General features: G+C 43.1%; 1 protein-coding gene across 2 annotated transcripts; it reads right to left on the bottom strand.

Moving 5' to 3' along the window:
- Window positions 1-14,261: 14,261 nt before the first annotated feature.
- On the bottom strand, window positions 14,262-21,179 carry HMGB3 (high mobility group box 3). 2 transcript variants are annotated; one of them, XM_045820547.1, is made up of 5 exons: window positions 21,096-21,179; window positions 18,783-18,937; window positions 18,355-18,494; window positions 17,729-17,903; window positions 14,262-17,253 (listed from the first exon to the last, which is right to left on the bottom strand). In XM_045820547.1, the coding sequence occupies exons 2-5, from the start codon at window positions 18,930-18,932 to the stop codon at window positions 17,092-17,094; spliced, it is 627 nt and encodes a 208-aa protein (XP_045676503.1). In that variant the 5' UTR covers window positions 18,933-18,937; window positions 21,096-21,179; the 3' UTR covers window positions 14,262-17,091. The 2 variants fall into 2 exon arrangements, with proteins under 2 accessions (XP_045676503.1, XP_045676501.1); XM_045820545.1 differs by lacking the exon at window positions 21,096-21,179 and adding an exon at window positions 20,906-21,089.
- Window positions 21,180-22,823: the final 1,644 nt, after the last annotated feature.

Raw genomic sequence — 22,823 nt, 5'->3', positions numbered from 1 at the left:
ACAAAATAAAAACATAGAGTTACCATAAAACTCAGTAATTCCACTTCTAGGTATATCCAAGAGAAATGAAAACATGTATCTGCACAAAAACTTGTTCACAAATATTCATACTAGCATTGCTGATAATAGCCAAAACGTGGAAACAGCCCAAATGTCCATCAACTGATTAGTAGGATAAACATGATGTGGTCTACCTATACAGTCATAAAAGGGAATAAAGTGCTGATAAACACTGCAACATGGATGAACCCTAAAAACACAGTAAGTGAAAGAGGTCAGACATAAAAGACCACATGATATATGATTCAATTTATATGAAATGTCCAGAATATATAGGGCTATAGACACAGAAATTTGATTACTGATTTCCAGGGCTGGTGTGGATGATAGGGAATAAGGGAACAAGATTTTTTCAGGTGATGAAAATATTCAAAATTGACCATGGTGATGGCTGCACAACTCTGTACATACACTAAAAATCATTTAATTGTACAGTTTAAATGGCTGAATTGTATGATATGTTAATTATATCTCAATAAAGCTGTTTACAAAAGGAAAAAGTCCTTTCCAGGTCTTTACCACAGGACTGGTGTGAGGATCCAATAAGAACAAGTTTTTTTCCCTGCCCAGTCCAGGCCTTTTTCATTTTGGTTTTATTGTGAAATATGATATATGTACAGAAAGGTAAATAAAACAAATATACAATCTAAAAATTTAGGGTAAAGCAAATGTCTGTGCATTTATCATCTTAGTCAAGAAATAGAAAATTGGAAGCATCCAGAAGTCCTCCCAAATACCCCTTGAATGAGTCTGCTTGAGCTGCCATAACAAAGTACCACAGCATGAGTGGCTAAAACAACAGAAATATATTATCTCACAATTCTAGAGGCCAGAAGTCTGAGATCAAGGTGTTGGCAGATCTCTCCCCTTGGCCTGTAGATGGACATCTTCTCCCTGTGTCTTCACATGGTCTTCCTTCTGTGTGTGTCTGTGCCCTAATCTCTTCTTGTAAGGACACGAGTCAGATTGCATGAGGGTCCATATTAATGACCTAATTTTAACTTAATTACCTTTTATAGACCTAGCTCTAAATATGGTACCATTCTTTCCTGACTGGTGTGGCTTAGTGCACTGGGCAACATCCCACAAAGCACAAGGTCGCCGGTTCAATTTTTGCTCAAGGCACATGCCTGAATTCCAGGCCAGGTCCTAAATGGGGGTGTGAGAGAGAAAACTGATTGATGTTTCTCTTGCACATCAATGTTTCTTTCCCTCTCTTTTTCCTTCCCTTCCCTTCCCCATAAGTAAATAAATAAGGTACAATTCTGAGGTTCTGAGGATAAGGACATATGAATTTGGGTGTGGGATACAACTCAGCCCATACACTCCTCATAGTAATAATCTTTTTCATACCCCACCAAAGGTAAAACACTATTTTGACTTTTAAAATATTTACTACTTGCTTTTGTTAATAGTTGAGGCATCTCTGTGTATATTCAGAAAAAATAAATTACCTTTGCCTGGCTACAAAATTTTCTTTAAATGAAATCATCAGTTTCCGTCACTTGACACAACGTCTGTGAGATTCATCCGTGTTGGTGTGGATATCTGAAGTTAATTCGTTTGAATGAATATACCATGAATTCTTTATTTTGGACATTTGGGTTGTTTCCCCCTGAATACGGCACTGTTACAATGGGTTTGTGTCCATTACAAGCAGTGCTACTGTGAATGTGTCTCTTTGGCCTCCCATGACTGCCCTTCTGTAGAGTGCACACCTAATTTCCTAAATGGTGCTAAACCATGTTTTGAAGTGGTCGTACCGACATAAACTCCCATGAGCCACTCATGGAGCCCTTGCTCCACATCTTCCTTAGTGCTTATTATTGTCAGACTTGCACATTTTAGCAACTCTGATGAGTATCTGATGGTGTCTCATTGTGACTAAAAGTTGCATTTTCATTACCACTGATGAAATTGAGCCCCTTTTCACATGTTTATTGGTAATTAGACATTTGTGAATTATTTAAATCTTTTGACCATTTTTATGCAGGGTTATCTGTCTTTTTCTTACTTTTTAGGTGTTCTTTATGTATTCTAGATGTGAGGCTTTTGCAGTTATATGTGTTGCAAATATCTTCTCTCATTCTGTGGCTTGCCTATTCATATCCTTTGATGATAATGTCTCTTGATAAACAGATTTTTTAAGATTTAATTTATTTATTTTTAGAGAGAGGGGAATGGAGGGAGAAAGAAAGAGAAACATCAATGCATGAGGAAAACATAGGTCGGTTGTCTCTCGCATGCCCCTAATGGGGGACCTGGCTGGCAACCCAAGCATGTGCCCTGACTGGGAATCAAATCTGTGACCTTTTGGTTTGCAGGACCACACCCAATCCACTGAGCCACACCAGTTAGGAAGATAAACAGAAGATCTTGGTTTTATTGTAGTGAAATTTATGTCTCCTGTAGTTAGTGCTTGTTCTGTGTGTCTTGATTTAAGTCTTACCTACCCTATTTTATAAAGATGTTTTCTGATATTACCTTCAAATATTGTTATTGTTTTACCTTTTAGCCTTAGGTCCACAATCCACCCAGAATCAGTTTTTGTGCATGGTGACAGGAAGGGCTTTAATTTTATCTTTTCACTTGGTTCTCTCATTGCCTTAGCATAGTGGACATATTTGTCATAGATCAAGTGTCAATATGTGGGGAGGGAAGGAATGCAGCAGGCAGAAAACTTGGGAAGAAAAGAGCTGTGATCCATCCCTTCCATCGAGAATGTACTTTCTTCTAAGGAACCACAATTGTGTGGATGCAGGTGTGACAAGACAAAAAAAATGGCCCAAATGGAAGAACATATCAAAGCTCCAGAACAAATACAACTAAGCGACGAAGAGATAGCCAACCTATCAGATGCACAGTTCAAAGCACTGGTGATCAGGATGCTCACAGAATTGGTTGAATTTGGTTGCAAATTAGATGAAAAAATGAAGGCTACGATAAGAGAAATGAAGGAAAATGCACAGGGAACCAATAGTGATGGGAAGGAAACTGGAACTCAGATCAACGATGTGGACCAGAAGGAAGAAAGGAACATCCAACCAGAAAAGAATGAAGAAACAAGAATTCAAAAAATTGAGGAGAGGCTTAGGAACCTCCAGGACATCTTTAAACGTTCCAAAATCCGAATCATAAGGGTACCAGAAGGAGAAGAGGAAGAGCAAGAAATCGAAAACTTATTTGAACAAATAATAAAGGAGAACCTCCCCAATTTGGCAAAGGAAATAGACTTCTAGGAAGTCCAGGAAACTCAGAGAGTCCCAAAGAAGTTGGATCCAAGGAGGAACACACCAAGGCACATCATAATTACATTAGCCAAGATTAAAGATAAGGAGAGAATCCTAGAAGCAGCAAGAGAAAAGGAGACAGTTAAGTACAAAGGAGTTTCCATCAGACTGTCAGCTGATTTCTCAAAAGAGACCTTACAGGCAAGAAGGGACTGGAAAGAAGTATTCCAAGTCATGAAAGGCAAGAGCCTACCTCCAAGATTACTCTATCCAGCAAAGCTTTCATTTAGAATGGAAGGGGAGAGAAAGTACTTCTCAGATAAGGTCAAGTGAAAGGAGTTCATGATCACCAAGCCCTTATTATATGAAATGTTAAAGGGATCTATCTAAGAAAAAAAAGATAAAAAATATGAACAGTAAAATGACAACAAACTCAGTTATTAACAACCACACCTAAAACAAAAAACAAACTGCCCTGGCTGGCATAGCTCAGTGGATTGAGCGCGGGTTGGGAACCAAAGTGTCACACGTTCAATTCCCAGTCAGGGTACATGCCTGGGTTGCAGGCCATTGTTACAGAACAAACAAGGGGGGCCTGAGACGATATACTATTACTGAAAGAAGCCCCCAGGTCCGTTATGTCCGCCGCCAGAGGAAAGACGTCTCTCAATGCCAGAGATTTGCGAAAAGGAAAGGAAACATTTATTTAATGCTATACAAACTTAAAGTAGGGACCTAATGTCTTCACCAAAAATCCTAAAGTCCCTTAAAGCACCCACAAACAGACACAGTCCTTCCTTCCTTCCCCCTTTGCCCAGTCCAGAGTACCGTATCTCCTAACGCTGCGGGGGTCCCTACTCTGGCAAAGGCACGTGGTACTCTCTCCCCGGACCATGGGAGTCCCCACTCTGCCAGAGCCGTGTGGTTCTCTCCCTCAGGGCCGCGAGAGTCTTCACTCTGCTAAAGCTATGTGGTTCTCTCTTGCAGGGCTGCGCATAGTTCTCCCCCCTCAAATGGCTGCTGCATCTCAGTTTAAATCCCAGCGCAAATCTTCCTCTGAAGCCCCATTTCCGGCTCCTCTCACAATTGGCTACAGCTGCCAGATTCTGGGCAGGTGTGGCCCTGTGGTGTGGAGCCAATTATCTCCAGGCTCTTCTGGATCTTATTACAGATCCCTATTTGAGGCTCCCCTCTTGGCTGCACCCTGTTACACCATGACCCCCAGCAACCGCACATTGATGTTTCTCTCTCTCTCTCTCTCTCCCTCTCTCTCCCTCTCTCTCTCTCTCTCTCTCTCTCTCTCTCTCTCTCTCTCTCTCTCTCTCTCTCTCTCTCTCTCTCCCTCTCTCCCTCTCTCCCTCCTCTCTGTCTCTCTCCCTCTCTCTCTCTCTCTCTCCCTCTCTCTCCCTCTCTCTCTCTCTCTCTCTCTCTCTCCCCCTCTCTCTCCCTCTCTCTCTCTCTTCCTCCCTTCCCTCTCTAAAAAAAAAAATTAATTAATTAAATCTTAAAAAAAAACAAAAACAAACTAAGCAAACAACTAGAACAGAAACAGAACCACAGAAATGGAGATCACATGAAGAGTTATCAGCAGGGGAGTGGGAGGGGGAGAGAGGGGGCAAAGGTACAGAGAATAAGTAGCATAAATGGTAGGCAGAAAATAGACAGTGGGAGGTTAAGAATAGTATAGAAAATGTAGAAGCCAAAGAACTTATATGTATGACCCATGGACATGAACTAAAGCGAGGACAGGGGGTGGATGTGGGGGGGGAGCTGTGCAGGGCAGAGGGGAATAAAGGGGGGAAAATGGGACAACTGTAATAGCATAATCAATAAAATATATCATTAAAAAAAGTGTCAATATGTGCTCTCAGTAGTCTGAACTGTGACTGTGGTAACCACTCAGCTGCTGCTTCTAGATCAGCAAGCCCTAAACATCCCAAGGCAAAAACCAGATCCAAGTGCCAGGCTCACCTTTCTGGATTCCCTTATCTCCCAGATCTTTGTTCAGTTCTTTTTCTCACTGTATATTTAGCTCATTGATGCTTTTTAAGTGATTTTTAATAATTCTTTTTTTAAAGATCTCACTTAGTTTTAGACAGAGGGGAAGGAAGAAAGAGAAAGAGAGAAACATCAATGTGGGGTTGCCTCTCATCGCCCTCTACTGGGAACCTGGCCTGCAACCCAGGCATGTGCCCTGACTGGAAATCAAATGGGTGACTCTTTGGCTCACAGGCCAGCACTCATTCCACTGAGCTACACCATCCAGGGCTTTAAGTGATTTTGCAAAATATTTTGTCCAGTTTTTTTCAATAGGAGGGTTGGTTCAAATTACCTAGTCTTCCATTATCAGAAATAAAAGTACAGAAATGCAACTCTTTCTACTTTAAAACAATATTTCATTTTTTAAAAAATTACAGATGACATACAATATTATGTTAGTTTCAAGTGTACAACATAGTGATTAGACATTTATATAACTAATGAAATAATCACCCCCATAAGTTTAGTACCCATAAACACCACACATAGTATTACAATATTATTGGGTATATTCCATATGCTGTACTTTATAACCCTGTGACCATTAAAATACAACTTTTTAATTAAGGGATAGTGATCATACAATTAAGTGGATAAAGTCTGCTAATCTTAACTGTACATGTAAATGCATTTTTATAGTATACACCCACATATCCACCATTCAGATCAAGACACAGAACGTTTCCAGCACCCCAAAAGACTCCTCCATTCCTCTTTCCAGTCAGTACCCTGGCCCAGGAATATCCATTATCTTTGTCTGTTTTTGAGTTTCATGCAAGTGGAATCATTCAGTATGTACTCTTTTTGTGTCTGGGCCAGACACAATCTTTTTCATCAAATGAAAAAATTCAACATTATGTCTGCAAGATTTACCCATGTTGTTGCATATGCCTATATTTCATTATTTTTCATTATTGCACAGTATTCCACTGTATGAATATACCACAACTGATTTCTCTTTCTACTGTGATGAGTATTTGTGTTGTTTCTAGTGTATAGCTGTTACAAATAGTGCCATTATTAACATCTTGTTCATGGGTCATAGTATGGGACTTTTTCTACTGGAACACACTCCTAGAAGTGGAATTACTACATTGTGCGGTATGCAAATGTTTAGTGTGGTTTTTGTGCAATTAATATTTATTTGTTTTCCCAGTTTTATTGAGATACAATTGACATAAACACTGTGTAAGTTTAAGGTGTACAACACAATGACTTGACTTACTTATATCGTGAAGTGACTACCACACTTTGTGGTGTTCATGCCCTTGTATAATCCCCTCCTTTTGAGTGAGGGCTGGCCCTAGTAACTTGTTTTTAATGAGTAGAATATGGCAAAGTGATGAGACTTCAGTTCTGACATTAGGTTCCAGAGAAACTATGACTTCCATCTTGCTCACACACACTCTACCTCTTCTCACTTCTCCGTGGATGAATTAAGCTGCCTCATTGTGAGCTGCCCTATGGAGAGACCCATGTGACCAGAAACTGAGGGAAGCTTCCAACCAGCAGATAGCAAGAAACTAAACGCTACCTACAACCATGTGAGTATGCTTGGAAGTGATCTTCCTCCACACAAGATGTGAGATGACTTGCAACCCTGAAAGACAAGCCAGCCGATCCAGCTAAGTGGTCTGGATTCTTGACCCAAAGAGCTATGAGATAATAAATGTTGTTATATTTTAAGCCACTGGAATTTGGGATAATTTGTTATACAGCAACAAATAACTAATACATCCCCCTTTAAAGAAACTGCTTACAATTTCCCCATATACACCATGCTGCTTCTCCTTTCTATGTTTTGTGTATGCTATTTCCTCTTCCCATCCCTCTTCATTCGGCTTATTCCTCTGCCTTTTAAAAAAATATTTTATTTATTTATTTTTAGATAGAGGGAAGGGCAGGAGAAAGAGAGGGAGAAAAACATCAATGTGTGAGAAATACATCGACAGGTTGCCTCTCGCACGTGCCCCAACTAAAGACCTGGCCTGCAACCCAGGCAAGTGACCTGACCAGGAATCAAGCTGGTGACCTTTCTCTTTGCAGACCGATTCTCAACCAACTGATCCACACCAGTCAGGGCTTACTCCTCTGCCTTTGAAAAACAGCCCAAGCATCTTCTGCTTCAGGAAGATTTCTCTAATTGGGCACTGCATAAATTGTTCCCCCTCCTTTCTTCCTAGGAGCCCCCTTCTGACTTCTATTAGCACAGTTACTATATTTTAATTACTTGTTCACTTAACTTAGCAGCAGACTATGAACAACTCAAGGGCCAGGATCATGTTGTATAGTGCCATGATTTCCATATCCTCAGCTTCTAATGGGATACTTGTCACATGGTATGTACTCTCTGTAGGCAGGGCGAGTGATAGCAAAAACTTTGGAGTCAACAGAAATCAATTTGAATCCTAGCTCAACTACTAACTATCTGTAGGTACTACCTAGTAACTACCTAACTTAGGTTAACTATCTGTATAACCTAAGACAAGTCACTTAGCCCCTCTAGAACCTAAACCTTCTCAGCACCAGGAAGGGGAATTTATATTGGTCTCTTCCCATATTCCATGCACTCAGCTAGTTGTTTGATGTTCCCTCTATCGTCCCGTGTGGCCTCTTAGTCTGAGGATGCTTTCCAAAAGCTAAATCAAGGTAGAAACTTTGAGAGTTATGCTCCTTGATCAGCTGCTTTTATTTGATAAATTAATATATGCATAAGAGAGCTTCTTGCTGAAGTTAAAAGCAGCTCCAGCACAGAAAGATTTTAAAAATCATGGCTAGCCCAATATTTTTAAGTGACGTATTTCAGCATTCTGCTAATGTTTCATCATTCAAATATAAGCCCTTTTTCATGTACACGACTGAGGGTTTGGACAGATGAGAAAAGTATCATATGTTCTACAAATCTTTCAATAGGAACTGTGAAATATTACAGTCAACATTATCACCAGTGACATGCTTCCGTAAGACTTTTAAAACAAAACCCCACCGCAGGCCTAGAACACAATATACAAACATGCATCTCCTATTTCTTATGTGGATTGTAAAAACCCAACTGTGGCCTAAGGCCAACAACAGGATGATTCTCTGAGCTTTTTCTCAAATGATCCCAGTTTAGAAACATATTTAGAAGTGTAAATGTGGAAATGGGAGATCCCCTTCCAGCCCAAGGGCTTTAGTTTACCTCCCAGGAAATTTCTGGCTCTGACACTTTGGTAAGATCATACCATAGCAGACAGATCCTACCAAGTTGTCAGAGCTGGCTATTTTCCTGGAGGGAAAACAATTTTTAAAAGCCTGGAAAAATGCAAATTCCAGACTATTCCTGAGAGGCAAAGACTTTGGATGACAGCGTGAGTGGTCTGTGACTCCAAGTTACAAACTTTCCCTTGTGGGAAAATGTGAATCTGAACCTGTTACCTTTCTAAATACTGCTAAGTCTTGAAATGATTCCCTCTGAAACCTGCTCCTCCTCAGGGGTCTATCTTTCTGAAAGACTCTGCCATCCCTCCAGTATCCCAAGCGAGAGAAATAGACTCATTCTTAACTCCTCCCTCTTCCTCATCCCCTGCCTCCAATCCCCCACCAAGTCCTAGCAATCCTAAGTATTTCTTGAATCCTACAACTTATTTCTACCCCCATCACCACCACTCTTACCCAAGACACTAGCATCTTTCATCCAGGTAGACTCCCATAATCACCACTATCCCATCTTCCCAGATGGCAGAGAAAATGCCATGTGTTCAAAAATCCATTTCATTTTCTGCTCAGGCACCCAAAATGAGCAGATGCCCCAAATGCCTTGTAGTTCATTTGGTAACCATGGAATGTGGGTAACAGTGATGTAATGCCACTTCCAGGCCTCATCCTAAAGTCTATTCTGCAGTGACATGGAAGTCATGGATTGAACATGGTAACACCACAGAATGGAAGGTACGGAGATCTCTGAGTCACAGTGTAGAAGACTGTCTGCCTTCCAATTAGACTGTAATGTCAGTGAGATATAAAGCTTTTATTAAGTCACTAAGATTTGAGCGTCACTCTTCGTGGCAGTATTCTTATCCCAACATCCTACTTCCATTCTTGCCCCTCCCTGTGTCGTCTAGTCTAGAATCTTCAGAGGCCAGTATAATTTAACTACAGTACATATCTGAACATATCACCATGTACCAGCCTGCACACCAACAGGTGAAAATTCTTACATGCTTGCCATTGACTCTAGAAAAGTTCAAAATTCTTAAGATGGCCTACAAGGTCTACCCCTGTTAACATTTACCCTGATCTTTCCCTATTCATTCATTCACTTATCCATTTATTTATTCAATAAATATATATTAAGCACCAACTATACTTCAGTAACTATACTAGGTCTAGGGGTAGAGTCAGAGTAAGAGGGAAAGCAGGGAAATTACTTGGGAAGCTGTTGCATTCGTCCAGACAAAAGACAATGTCCCCAGTTTTAACACTCCAGCTCTGATGGTACTACAACAGACAGATCCAACCAGGTCCTGAGAGTTGGAGATTTCCCTGGAGGGAAAATGATGATCAAAAGCCAAATAGCAAGTTCTAATCTAGATTTTATTTCTTTATTTTTAGACAAAGGAGGAGAGGGAGAGAAACATCAATGTGTGGTTGCCTCTCTCGTGCCCCCTACTGGGACCCGGCCCACAACCCAGGCGTGTGCCCTGACTGGGAATCGAACACAGCAACCCTTTAGCTTGCAGGCCAGTGCTCAATCCACTAAGCCATACCAGCCAGGGCTAATCTAGTTTTAAAAGTGAATGGGATAATTTGGAGACAAGAGATTCACTTACACTGACAGCAAGGGTGGATCCAAGATATTTTATGAAGTACAATTGGCAGCTGTGGGGTCAATACACGGCTTTCCTACCACCTGTGATGAGAGCTGGCCAGGGGTCCCCTAGCCAGAAGGAATGTGTATTGTTTTGGGGGTGGATTGTAACTTCTCCCTTATCTCCTTTTGAGAGCAGCTTCTTATCCTGTGACTGCTTCTTGACATTTTCCTTCTGCACGCACATACTGATGTAGCTCCAGGCCACATGTACGTTTGTGCAACCTGAACCCCTGCTGCCTTTGTCTAGGACCTCTTATAATGAGCCTCAGACTGGAGGAGTTGCACTGCCATTGGTACACTCTCCGGTAATGTGAGTAATAAATGGTATATCCACATGTGCTAGTCCACCGGGTGGGGTTTTTTCCCCCCAGGATATCACAAACACTTAAGCAGCTCCCCATTTTGGAGCTCCTGTGCTACAGCAGGATTTGGAAATTGATTGACAAGAGTGTGAGAAAAGGAGCTGGCTGGAGAAAAGAACACATCTGGGGAAAATAATGAATTTACGCTTGAACATGTGAAATTCAAGTTGCCTGTGGGTCATCCAAGTGGCTTGTCAAAGAGACAATTTAATCTACAGGTCTGAAGCTCAGGGGAGAGGCCTAGCCTGTCGATATATATATATATAGGTAGTGTCATCATAGATCATAACTCATCATGTCTCTCTTATCTTAAAATCAAGACCAACAACAAACAAAAAAAGAACCCACTCTAATTCTGCTTTTCACCTGATGTCCCCTCCCAAACTCCTCACACTTGAGTCAGATCTCCATTCCCCTGAACCAGCTGTCATAAGACCAACCAGTCTTCCTATACTATCAAGTGCAAAAACACCTTTGCGTCACTGCATCACCTGAACTCTCAGCCGCATGTGACTGTACTGAGTATTCCCACCTCAAAATCTACTTCTCCCCTGGCCTGGTAGCTCAGTTGGTTACAGTATCATTCTGATATGCCAAGATGGTGGGTATGATTCCAGTCAAGGCAAACACAAGAATCAACCAATGAATACATAAGTGGAACAGCAAATAAATGTTTCTCTCTCTAAAATCAATAAATAAAGTGTTTTTTAAAAATCCACTTCTCCTGGTCTTCATTGCATGACACTAGCTAAACAGGCTTTATACTCCACCCTTGCTCTCTGCTCTCCCCACCAACTGCATAAGAAAATAAAATTGCCAGATGGGCAATCCATCACTTCCCACTGACAACTCTAGTGTGTTCCCTTCTGTAAAAAGCCAATTCCTTTGATTTTGCTCTAGAGCCATTCTTTCTCTCTGCCCAGGGGACCTTGATCCATCACTTGAATATTCTCCTTCTGTGCTTCAACAATTCCCTCTACACCAAGCTTTTCCCACCTTTTATTTTCAAAAGCTTTATTGAGATATAATTCACATTCCATAAGATTCACCCATTTAAAGTATTCACTTTTTACTATATTCACAGAGTTATACAACCATCACCATTAATTTTAGAACACTTATTTTCCCACGAAGAAAACTCACACCTATTAGCAGTCACTCCCTATTTCCCTCCAGCAACCAACTGTCCTCAGCAGCCCTAATTGACTTTCTGTATCAATAGATTTGCCTACCCTGGACATTTCATATAAATGGAACTATACATATGCCCTTTTTTAGTGAATTCTTTCCCTTAGCATGATGTTTTCAAAGTTCATCTGCATAGCAGCATGTGTCAGCACTTCAATCCTTTTCATGGCTCAAGAATATTGCATTGTATGGATAAACCACATTTTATCCATCATCACTTGAAGGAGTTGGGTTGTTTCCACTTTTTAACTATTATGAATAATGCTGCTAGGAACATTTATATACAAATATTTGTTTGAATGCCTGTTTTCAATTCTTTGGGTGTATACTTAAGAGTAGAATTGCTGGGTCATAGTCTATGTTCATACTCTGTGTTTAACTTAAGGGACCATACTATTTTCCAGAGAGACTGCACAAGTTTACATTCCCACCACCAATGTATGAGGGTTCTAGCTGCTCCACATGCCTACCAACACTAGTTTTTTTTATGTTACTATTATAACCATGATACTAGGAGTGAAGTGGTATCATATTATGGTTTTGATTTGCATCTTCCTGATGGCTAATGATGCAGATAATCTCTTGATATGCTTATTTGTACAGTTTATTTGCAGAAATATCTATTTAGATCTTTTGCCCATTTTTAAACTGGGTTTTTTGTATTTTTATTATTGAGTTGTAATAGTTCCATATATATTTTGAATATTAAGTTCTTATATGATTTGCAAGTATTTTCTCACATTTCATAGGTTATCTTTTCACTTTCCTGATGGTATTGTTTGAAGCACAAAAGATTTTTGTAATTTGATAATGTTCAATTTACCTATTGTTTTCTTCAGTTGCTTTGTGCTTTTGGCATCCTAAGAAACCACTGCCAAATCCAAGGTCACAAAGGTTTTCACCTATGTTTCCTACTAAGAGGTTTATAGTTTTACCTCTTATATTTAGATCTTTAGCCCATTTTGAATTAATTTTTATGTGGTGTGAGGTAGGGGTTAAAATTAATTCCTTTCCATGTGAATATCATTTGTTTAAAAAATGATTTTTTTCTCCCACTGAATGATGATATTGGTACCTGTACTGAAAATCAATTGACCGTGGATGCTTGGCTTTATTTCTGAACTCTCAATTTTATTCCGTTGGTCTATCTGTTCTGTTCTTATGCCAGTGCCACACTGTCTTTGTCACTATAATTTTGTATTAAATTTTGAAATCAAGAAATCTAAACTCTCCAAATTTGTTCTTTTTCAAGATCATTCTGACTATCCTGAGTCCCTTGAATTTTGATATGAAATTTAGAATGACCTTGTCAGTTTCTACAAAGAAGCTAGCTGGGATTCTGATAGATCAATTTCAGAAGTATTTCCATCTTAACAATTTGTCTTCCAACCCATGAACATGACATGTCCTTCCATTTTCTTTCAATATTTTAGTTTTCCTCGTGTTTTGCACTTTTTTAAGTTTATTACCAAATATTCTTTTTGATGCTGTTATAAATTACTTTAATTTTCAAATTATTCATTGTTAATGTACAATACCCAACAGATTTTCTTTATTGATCTTGTATCCTGTAACTTTGCTGAATTTGTTCTGGCAGTTTTATTAAGAAATTTCTTAGGATTGTCTATATATAAGATCATGTCATGCACAAGTAAGCATAGCTTTATTCGTTCATTTCCAGTCTGAATGCTTTTTCTTGCTTAATTGCCCTGGCTAGAACTTCTAGTACAATGAAAATAGAAACGGCACAAACAGGCACCCTTGTGTTGTTCCCAAATTTAGGGGGGAAGCTTTGTCTTTTATATATGTATTAGTTGTGGGTTTTCCCAAGTGCTCTGCATCACATTGAAGAAGTTCTCTGCCAGACTGTTTTTTACTGTGTTTATCATGAAAAGGTACTGGATTTAATCAAATACTTTTTATGTATCCATTAAGATGATACAGGGGTTTTCCCCTTTATTTTATCAATAATGGTGTCCCAGCTTCTTTTTATTTTAGTTAAAATCTTAGGAGGATGCTCAAGGTAAAACACAGTGTAGGAGTTGCTCTGGTTGAAGCAGGAAGGGATGCCAAATTGGGGTGCCAAATTGGCCCACCAGTAATTTCCTCCCAAATAGTGCTGGGCCCCACAGGATACTAAGTATGGGCCCAAGAACAAACAGACCCCATTGTTTTCTCACCCAAAAGTCTTTGTTGAGCTGGCTGTCAGCCAACTAAGCCCCAACCTTTGGCTTTAGGAAGCCCTAGTTAGCAGGGCTGACTGATTACAAACAGCCACTTTAGCATTCTGGACATTGAATGTTTATCCTGGCATAGAACTCCACAGCCAATTCCTCCCTATACCTGCCTGAAGGGGTTGATCTAGGGGCTTTGAAGTACTTAACACTTGTCCTTTTTGATGTTATCTTTCCATTAAATGTTAGTTTGGACCTGTGGTTACAGCAAAGCTTGTACTTCTAAAACCTTGATTACAATCAACCCAAAATACAGAGGCTCAGTATCTCAAACAGATTGCAGACAGCCCACTGATTACTTTTGGGGATGACTAATTAAGAAACTTTATTACAGAAAATGAACGCATCCAACGTCCCCAAATACATTTGTGGTAATAGACACACAGGAGACACAGACAATAGTTGCTACATCACAGCCTTGCTCTTCCCAAAGGATAAAACACCATTCAAGAACAGAGTGAGGGGTTTGGAAAGGAGATGGTTAGAGAAAGCAGGTATTGTCCTTTAGATTTAAAAAAAAAAATAGCAGGTTGACATTGCAAGAGTACCTACTGTGGGCCCAGAAATCAAGTTAAGCCTAAGCCTTACCGTAGTGACACCATGCCCCTTACCACACTTCAGAGAAGCTAGAGAACATTATTCCATCAGGAGAAGCAATTTTGGGATGAGTAGTGGTCTTGTTGCAAGCAAATGAGCCAAATGGACTTGACTCTTTAGAGCTAAATGTCTGCTTAATCAAAGATCACTGACAGCTTCCCTACTTCTGTATAGCAGCAGTCACCCCCTTCCATAGTTGGCATGTTTAGTTACAACCATCTAGAGGGACACCCCTTAGTAGAAACCTTTGTGACAAGTTGAGCTTCTCTTCCATATGTGACAAGGTTGTCCACAGCTTCCCAATCTTAGCATTGCAGTGTTGGGCAGCAGCAGCTTCAGACTGCAATGCCAAGGGATAGCTGGAGGAAAGTAACAAGGGCATGGCTGAAGCAGGAGGGGCAATCCTGGAACAAGTGCAAGTGCCTTTGGGCAAACCTCAGGACCAAGGGATTTTTTTTTATTAATGGTCATGTTATAGAACCAGAAAAACACATTTCGGACACAGTTCTGATGTGAGAAGGAAAGGCTATGAATACAGATTAGAGATCAGAGATCAGGCCAGGGACCATGACTATGACTTGTACCCACCCAGGATCTGACAGGGTGGAGAGGACACCATCTGCAGACATGCCAAGTTTCCAAATAGTCAATTTTAACAGAAAACTGCCTTCTCATGAGTAAGATCATTAAAACACTCCCAAGTGCTTCCCAACCTCAAACATCCTTATCTGTGTGTCAATACTAGGCAATGTCAACATTCACCCATAACATAGTACTCTTCATTACTGCCAACAGTTGAGATGTACACATCAGCCCTCAAAATATTTAGTATCACCATTTGGCCACTGTGGCCATCACCCCTCACCCCAACTTGAACAAAATGTTATTACACCATCTACCAACATGAATTAATCACTGAAACACAAATCAAGCTTCAAGTTTAAGAACATTTAACAATCCATGTTTTCAATGAAGGAGCTAACATCTTGTGTAGGCCATTCTACTGTCCATATGATGTATTTAAGTGCTTAGAAACAATTGATTCCATCAGTCTGCCTCACAGGTGCCCCAACACCAAGCCTGCAATGGGAACCCAAGCAATCTTTCTTTGATTGTTTGGTTTCTTGAAGTGTGTGTGTAGGATGGGGGGGGGGGAAGAGAGATACTGCTCCCTACCCAACCTGTACCACTGGGGTCCAAGAGACAGAAGCAGCAACTCAAGACATCAATTGTTGAGTGGACCAAATGTTCTAGGTTGGAGGGAGAAAATTAATGAAGCCTGAATATTTGACACATCATACCCTCAGGAAGTTGTTTTTGCTGTTTAGCAATGAATTTGGCTCATGTCAGTGGTGAGGCAGGAGGCAAATAAATTTAATGTTGTAGTAGCCTCAATCCTAACCACCCACCTTCCTGAACCTCTAAAGGCTACTTAACCTTGCCTGTGTCAAGTTATCTTAGCTCCTACATTCAATAGTTTAGACCTCGTATTAACGCCATTCAGATACAAATAAAATCACACAGTAGCTTCAAGTACCCCTCTTCCATCTCATCTCAAGCTAGCCACATTGTTACTAGATTTACAGTGAGGCTAGTCACCAAATACAGTGGAGTGGGTTGTTCTATCACTAACACTGCTGAGTCAGAAATTTAGACTGTTATAATAGAGAACAGCTTTAAAAATGTAATACTGTTTATTTAACTTCAAAACATCTCAGCATTCTAAACATACAAAAAAATAACAAAATGTTTCAAATTGTGTTTAGTACAGAAGGTTCTTCAACTTTCATTGATGCAGTGACTCTTCACTTTGCTGACAATGAAGAGTTCTAGTTTGTTTAAAAACAGTTTAAAACTACTGCACTTAACTAAAAAAGATCCAAACACTTCTCATGCCAGCTGACCCCCCCCCTCTTCCACAGCTAAAAATGGCAGAATGCTATGTCACTATATACAAAAACAAAACAACCTGAAGCTAAATGGATGCCCACTGCAGTGTCCACAGGTCCAGCCTCACAGTGCATGCCCTGAGCTACAGCCCCTCCAAAAGGCATCTTCCCCACAGCCTCAACGCCAAGCAAAGAGCATCAAGAGCTTGTCTCGGTTGTTTTGTTCTTTTTACAAACTATAGATATGTACAGTTGATAACTCAGGATTTCTAGCCAATAACCATATAGTTAACACCACCTTACAGATTAAAAAAAGAAAATGCCAGGAACATCTTTAAATGCCTTGTCATACCAACAGCAAAGTGCACAGAGTGAGGAGAACATGAGAGCCTTTTCATTTTAAAAATGTTTGGAAATATGTACAACTTTGATACAGTTTCAGGGTGCTCCAGACACCCATTACCACTTCATGTAAACCACTGACAATTTCTAGAGCACTTTGAAAGACTACATATGATCATGATCCAATTGTGTAATTAATCCTAATGAGGGCAACAGACACCTCTCAAATAAGAGCTGTGTCAATTACGGCGCTCCCCTACTCTAAGGTATTCACAAGGAGACAGATAAACAGTTTTTTTATTCATCCTCCTCCTCCTCCTCCTCCTCCTCCTCCTCCTCCTCTTCTTCCTCCTCTTCCTCCTCATCTTCTTCGTCTTCCTCTTCCACCTTTTTCCGAGCAACTTTAGCGGGACCCTTTGCACCATCAAATTTTCCTTTAGACTTATAGTCAGCGACATCCTGGAAGGAACAGGACACATTCCAAATGAGGAGACAAGCTCTCCTGCCATTATTTTAGCACAGGGTAGAAACATACTGTCCCTGTCTCAGAATAAGAAAGCAGGAGTTCAAAACAGTACAGGGCTGCTATCTGAAGTATTTGTTTCCTGATACAAATTTGGTTATCAACCATTCAAATTTAAAAGGTAATAGTTGATCAAGTAGCCTTTAACTCATGTTAATAGCACTATCTAATCCCATGCCAATAACATCCCATATTATCCTATTTTTTAACACTGCCTGAAGTTGTCCCAAATACAAAGATCTGTCAGAAGCCTGAACACCAGCACAAGTGGCTGATCTTGAGTGGAGATGAGCCCTCACATGCTTTGCTAGTTACTCAGCCCAGCAAAGCAGCCTTCTGCCCCACAACCCCTCATACCCAGGGCACCTGACTGCTCGCCATCCAGACCACACACACTCTCGCCCACCTCACCTTCTCATACTTCTCCTTCAGCTTTGCAGCCTTATTGTTGTAAGGCTGCTTTTCACTGTCACTTAAGTTATTCCACATCTCTCCCAGCTTCTTTGCCACATCTCCAATAGAGATGCCAGGGTTTGTAGATTTGATCTTGGGGCGGAATTCTGAACAGAATAGGAAGAATCCAGACCTTGAGGGAGAAAATATATAAATTATATGAGAACACTCAAAAACGTGAGCTTAAGTCAAAATCCCATGGTCCTGGGTGCACACACTTCCTACCACTAAGACTCCCACCTACGGTGAAGAAATGCATGATATCATATACAGTTTCAAAGTTGTAGATTCTAGAATATTTAAGCTGCTTTAGAAATATATAGTGGTTTCTCAGTCTATCAGTTATTAGGCAAAGGGTAGAGAATGTACCTAAGGATGCTGACACCTCAAACTAAACTGCCTGCTTCCCAGTGGAAAGGCCAACAGGCAACCACCAGGCACACACAGCTCACAAGCACCTCGAGCTCAAAATACAGAATATTTTGCAGAGGTACCCTGACATTTTTTAGGTAAAGTATCTGCTTAAAATCTTTCAAGCAGAAGGAAAGCTCTTCGTGGTTGTCCTGAATCCTCCGGTCACTTACGGTGGCCTTTTGGGGGCATTGGGGTCCTTCTTCTTCTTGCCTCCTTTAGCTGGCCCATAATCCTTCATTTCCCGATCATAGCGTACTTTATCTGCTTTTGCCATCTCATCAAATTTAGATTTCTCTTTCCCCGACATTGTCTGCAAAGAACAGGATCTGTTAAATTCCTCAATGCAGTGAACACATACCTGTTTGGGTTGTCCTATAATTAAAGTGGCAGCTGCTTTAACCACTTGCAAAAGAGGATGAAAGCTTTAAACCCTTCTAGAGTCTTAAAAAATAAAAGCGTACATACAAAATTCTAAAAACATGCAAGATGTGTCTAAGTGAAGAGGAAGAAAACAGCCACCTGGGGCTACTCTAAGGGTAAATAACACCAAAGTATGAAATCCAACTAATAGTAGCTTGAAGGATACAAACAAAAATACCTTCCACCTCTCAGAGCACTTCTTGGAAAATTCTGCAAAATTGACAGGAACCTCTGGGTTTTTCTTCTTATGTTCCTCTCTGCATGTCTGCACAAAGAAGGCATAAGCAGACATCTTGCCCTTTGGCTTCTTGGGATCACCTTTAGCCATCCTGACTGATGGATGGCAGGAAAAGAAACAAAGGAAAACAATTCCAATGAATACAACAGAACTACAAGACATACTAAAGGCAGGGTAAAATTAAAATTTAGGTTGCTCTTAGGAAACAAACCCCCCCATGCCTGACATCACTGGCAAGCAAAGACAGACTGGGGAGGAAATGAGCTTCACTGCCACTTGTCATTTAACTTTTGACCAGCATGAAGCATGCAGGTTTGTGAGTTACTTCTCCAAGAGTGATCAAGTTCTCCAAATGGAACCGACCCAACTGGCTTAACTACATTCTGACTCGGAAATACATTTTTGGAAACTACAACCACCAAGCAGAGAGGACACATTTGTAGGCAGTGCAGGCTGGTAGAAGCTTGAAATCAATGACTTAAAACTAGCTGGTCATCTGTTTTACTCCCATGGTAGAAACAAAAATACTGTCACTGCTGCTAAACACAGATCAAAGCATAACTGTAAATAGAGAAAATTTGGCATTTCACTCTTGTTGATGCATTTGGACTTACAAAAAATGGCTTTTACAAGAATGGTGATATAGCAAGTGAGCAGATATCCCTGTATTAATTCACATCTGTCTCCTCGTCATTATCTACATGGGCAGGGGATACCAAAAGGGATAGTCCTGCTCATCTGGTAAAGCAGAATTCATGTCCAACCAGAAATACTTTCTCCAAAGTTTCCAAATAAAAAATGCAGCTGTGGCGTGTCATCGTCCCTGTCCCCCCCACCCCAGCTTCCCGCCATCTTTTCCTTTTCCCACACCCAAGGTCATCATGTAAAACTAAAGCACTGCCCTTTGCAGGAACCATCCGAGGGACTGCATTAGGGCCCCACAGTGTCTGCACGGGTGGGACAGGACAGAACGCAGGGGAGCCCCAGGCCGGCAGCGGGCACCTGGGCACGGTCAGGTGCTGGGTCACCCGGACACCCATAATTCACCTTCCATTTTGTCAAAAGCTTCGTGATGAAAGAAAGTGCCCCTGAAATACACTGTTGCCTTCCCAGGGAGACGGGTGGGGCCGGGGACAGAGGTAGCACCAGTGCTCTGGAGGCGCGGAGCCCAGCCAGCAGCGGCCAAAGTGATGGTGGCGCCCGCCGTGCCTCCAAGCCCCACTTGCTAAAATGGCTGATCCGCGAGCAGTGGGCACAGGCGGCGGTGGCGAACAAAGCCGTCCGGCCCCACCACTGCCGCCGCCGCCCGCTCCTCAGCCCCCATCCTACCCCGCCCCGCCCTGGCCCGGGTGCCCCGGGGGCGCCCAGATGGACACCCCCGCCCCACGCCCGCTGGCGCGGGTCGCATTCCTGGGGATAACAAAGGCGCTGTGCAGCCATGACGCTCCACAGCGCTGCGGCCCGCGGCAGCGCCCCTGGCCCTCCACGCCACCAGCCCCTGGCCACTGGCGCTTCGACCAAAGCCAGAGCCCGCTCGGGAACCCCGACCTGTCCACCCCTCCCCAGAGCCCATCACGCGCCAGCCATGTTAGTGAGGCGGTGGCGGCGGTGCCCCGCGGGCAGGCGCCGGGGGGGAGGGGGGGGCGGCCGGCCCGCCCACCCCACCCCCGACCTCCGTCCGCTCCTGAGACGGCCATGTTAATGCAAAAGAGACAGTGCAGCTTGCGGACCCGCACGGTGCTCGGCAGAGGCGGACAGCGAAGTTTGCTTACGCCGCAGCCCCCCGTGGACAACGGCAGCCCGCACCCCCGAGGCGGCCGTCCTGGGCCGGGGAGCACCCTGCCCCCTTCTCAAAGCCAACGCCAGGAGGCGGGACGCGTGCCTCGGGAGCCCGCAGCCGCCCCTCGGCTCGCGCTTCCACTGCCACTGCCCCAACATCTGACCTCAGGGGGTCTGAGCCCCGCTGCGCGGCCCAAGGGGGCCGTGGCCAAAAGTGGCTCCGCGAAAGGAGCCTACCCTAGACTGCGGGGAGGTCGGAATGAAGCACTGGAAAGTTGAAACACCTGAATTGCTTCTTCTTTCCCAGTCGCCTAGGTAGAAGGAAGGCGGAGGGGTTGGGAAGGGCGAGAAGAGGAGAGGCAGGAGGCGGCGGCAACGCGTCCCGCTGGCCGCGGCGCGGACTGGAAAGTTGTGCAGACGCTGCGGCGGCGGCAGTGGCGGTGGCGGGCGCGGGCGCCGGCGGCGGAAACGTACCTGTATTGTTCGCTAGTCTGGGCAGCGCAGGGCACGACGCGAGGCTCAGAGCTCGCCAGCCTCGCGCTAGCTGCCTCCACGAGAGCCGCCTGATTGGCCAGCGGGCTCTGCCGTTTAAAACAGCCTCCTTGCCCGGCCATTGGCTGCGGGCCTCATGCATATTAAACAGGCGCAGGCGCCCATTGGGCACAGCCGCTGGGATCATTCATTCAAACAGAACAACCCGCAGGCGCTAGCTGCGGAGGCAAAAGGGAGGAATAATCTTATTTTCCCAACCTCCACGCCCCCTCCAGGAACTGAGCTAGGATTTCAAAGGACTTTGGAGTTGTAGCCGCGCCATTCCCTGCGGCCTCGGCCTCCGGCGTGGGAAAGTGAGTTCGAGCCCTGCTGCGCTGCCCTCTGCTCCCTCCGCCTCGGGGCCTTCACGTCCCCGCCCCCGGCCCTAGGCCCCCAGGCTGTCTCCTAGCCTCGGAAAACCTCCAGGGGGCATCGGGCGAGGGTCAACTGTCCTCCACCTCCGCCCGGTTCTGTCGCGGCTGCGTGGCTGCGCAGCTGGGGTCTCGCCGCAGCTCCTTAGCCGGGCGCTCGGGGTTTCACCGTTGAACCGCCCGAGAGAAACCTGACTCCCCTCCTAAGGATCCTGCTTGACTGGGCTCTATGAACTAATTGCCAGAAAGTTGGTTGTGCCTGCAATTGCGGAAACATTGAGCTAGGTGGGCTAGAGGAAGAAAGCAGAGTTTGGCAAAAGCACAGAAATCGCGAGAAATTGTAGTTCTGTATTGCGGGAGTCACCTCTTCACTGCCAGAGTTCAGGCCTACAGTCCCTCCGCGGTCCTGACACACACCCAGGTGAAGAATAGAAGTTCTTGGAAAGAATGAATGGAATTTGACTTGACTTAGCCTCCTCAGCTTTGCCACTGCCTAGTGGAATGGGCTTGAGAAATCACTTCTTTTAGAGGACTCATGCGATGGTTTTCAAAGTGAGGGGGGTAGGCAGTGTTAACTTTAAGGAATGTTTGAAAATGCCCCATGAGTGAGAGTTGTTGCTGGAGTTTTTAGTAAGAGGAGAGGATAGCCAGGCATGTTAAATGTCCTGCATTGGGCAAGGCAAGCCACACGGAAGAAATGGCCCACTACAAATACTGGTATCAACCCTGTTGAAAAATATTGGAGGGCCTTTCCTTCTTTGAGCTTCCTAGAAAGAATGGAAGAAGGAAGGGTGAGGAAAAGTTGCACATTTTATGGGTTGAAATTTGGAGAAAATAATGAAAGAGGCACATCACGAGTTCTAAGTTCCCTTTCCAAAGCACTTTGAACCTACCAAGATAGCCAGCTATTTATAATCCCCATATTTAGAAATGAGACCAAAAGATGAGTTTTCCAAATGCTGTTTCCAGAAACTGGCTACGTTTGAGGTGCTTGAGGGAGCTGATATCACAAGGCAACTACCTCCCCATCCCCACCCAGTTCTTGCCAACTCCTCTGAGCCTCCTATGCAAGCCTGAGCCTCTGCAGCTGGCACTGCTAGGCTTCCATCATTAGGGATCCAACTGAGACCAAAAGGCAAAGGCACTGCTGCTTTAACCAGAGCCTGCAGGTATCAAGTCACCTTCCTTTAAGTCCCCAATTTCCAGACTTTTGGGAATGAGGTCATTTTAAGGCCACCTCTCTAATCCTCAAGCCATGTTGGAGCTAACTGAGTGGCTGCCTACCTCCTGCTCACGTACC

This window comes from Phyllostomus hastatus, unplaced genomic scaffold (assembly GCF_019186645.2).
Source record: "Phyllostomus hastatus isolate PE091 unplaced genomic scaffold, TTU_PhHast_1.1 phas_scaffold_397, whole genome shotgun sequence".
NCBI lineage: Eukaryota > Metazoa > Chordata > Mammalia > Chiroptera > Phyllostomidae > Phyllostomus > Phyllostomus hastatus.
Note: the sequence above shows the minus strand (reverse complement) of the source record. Positions and strands in the feature narration are given on the sequence as shown.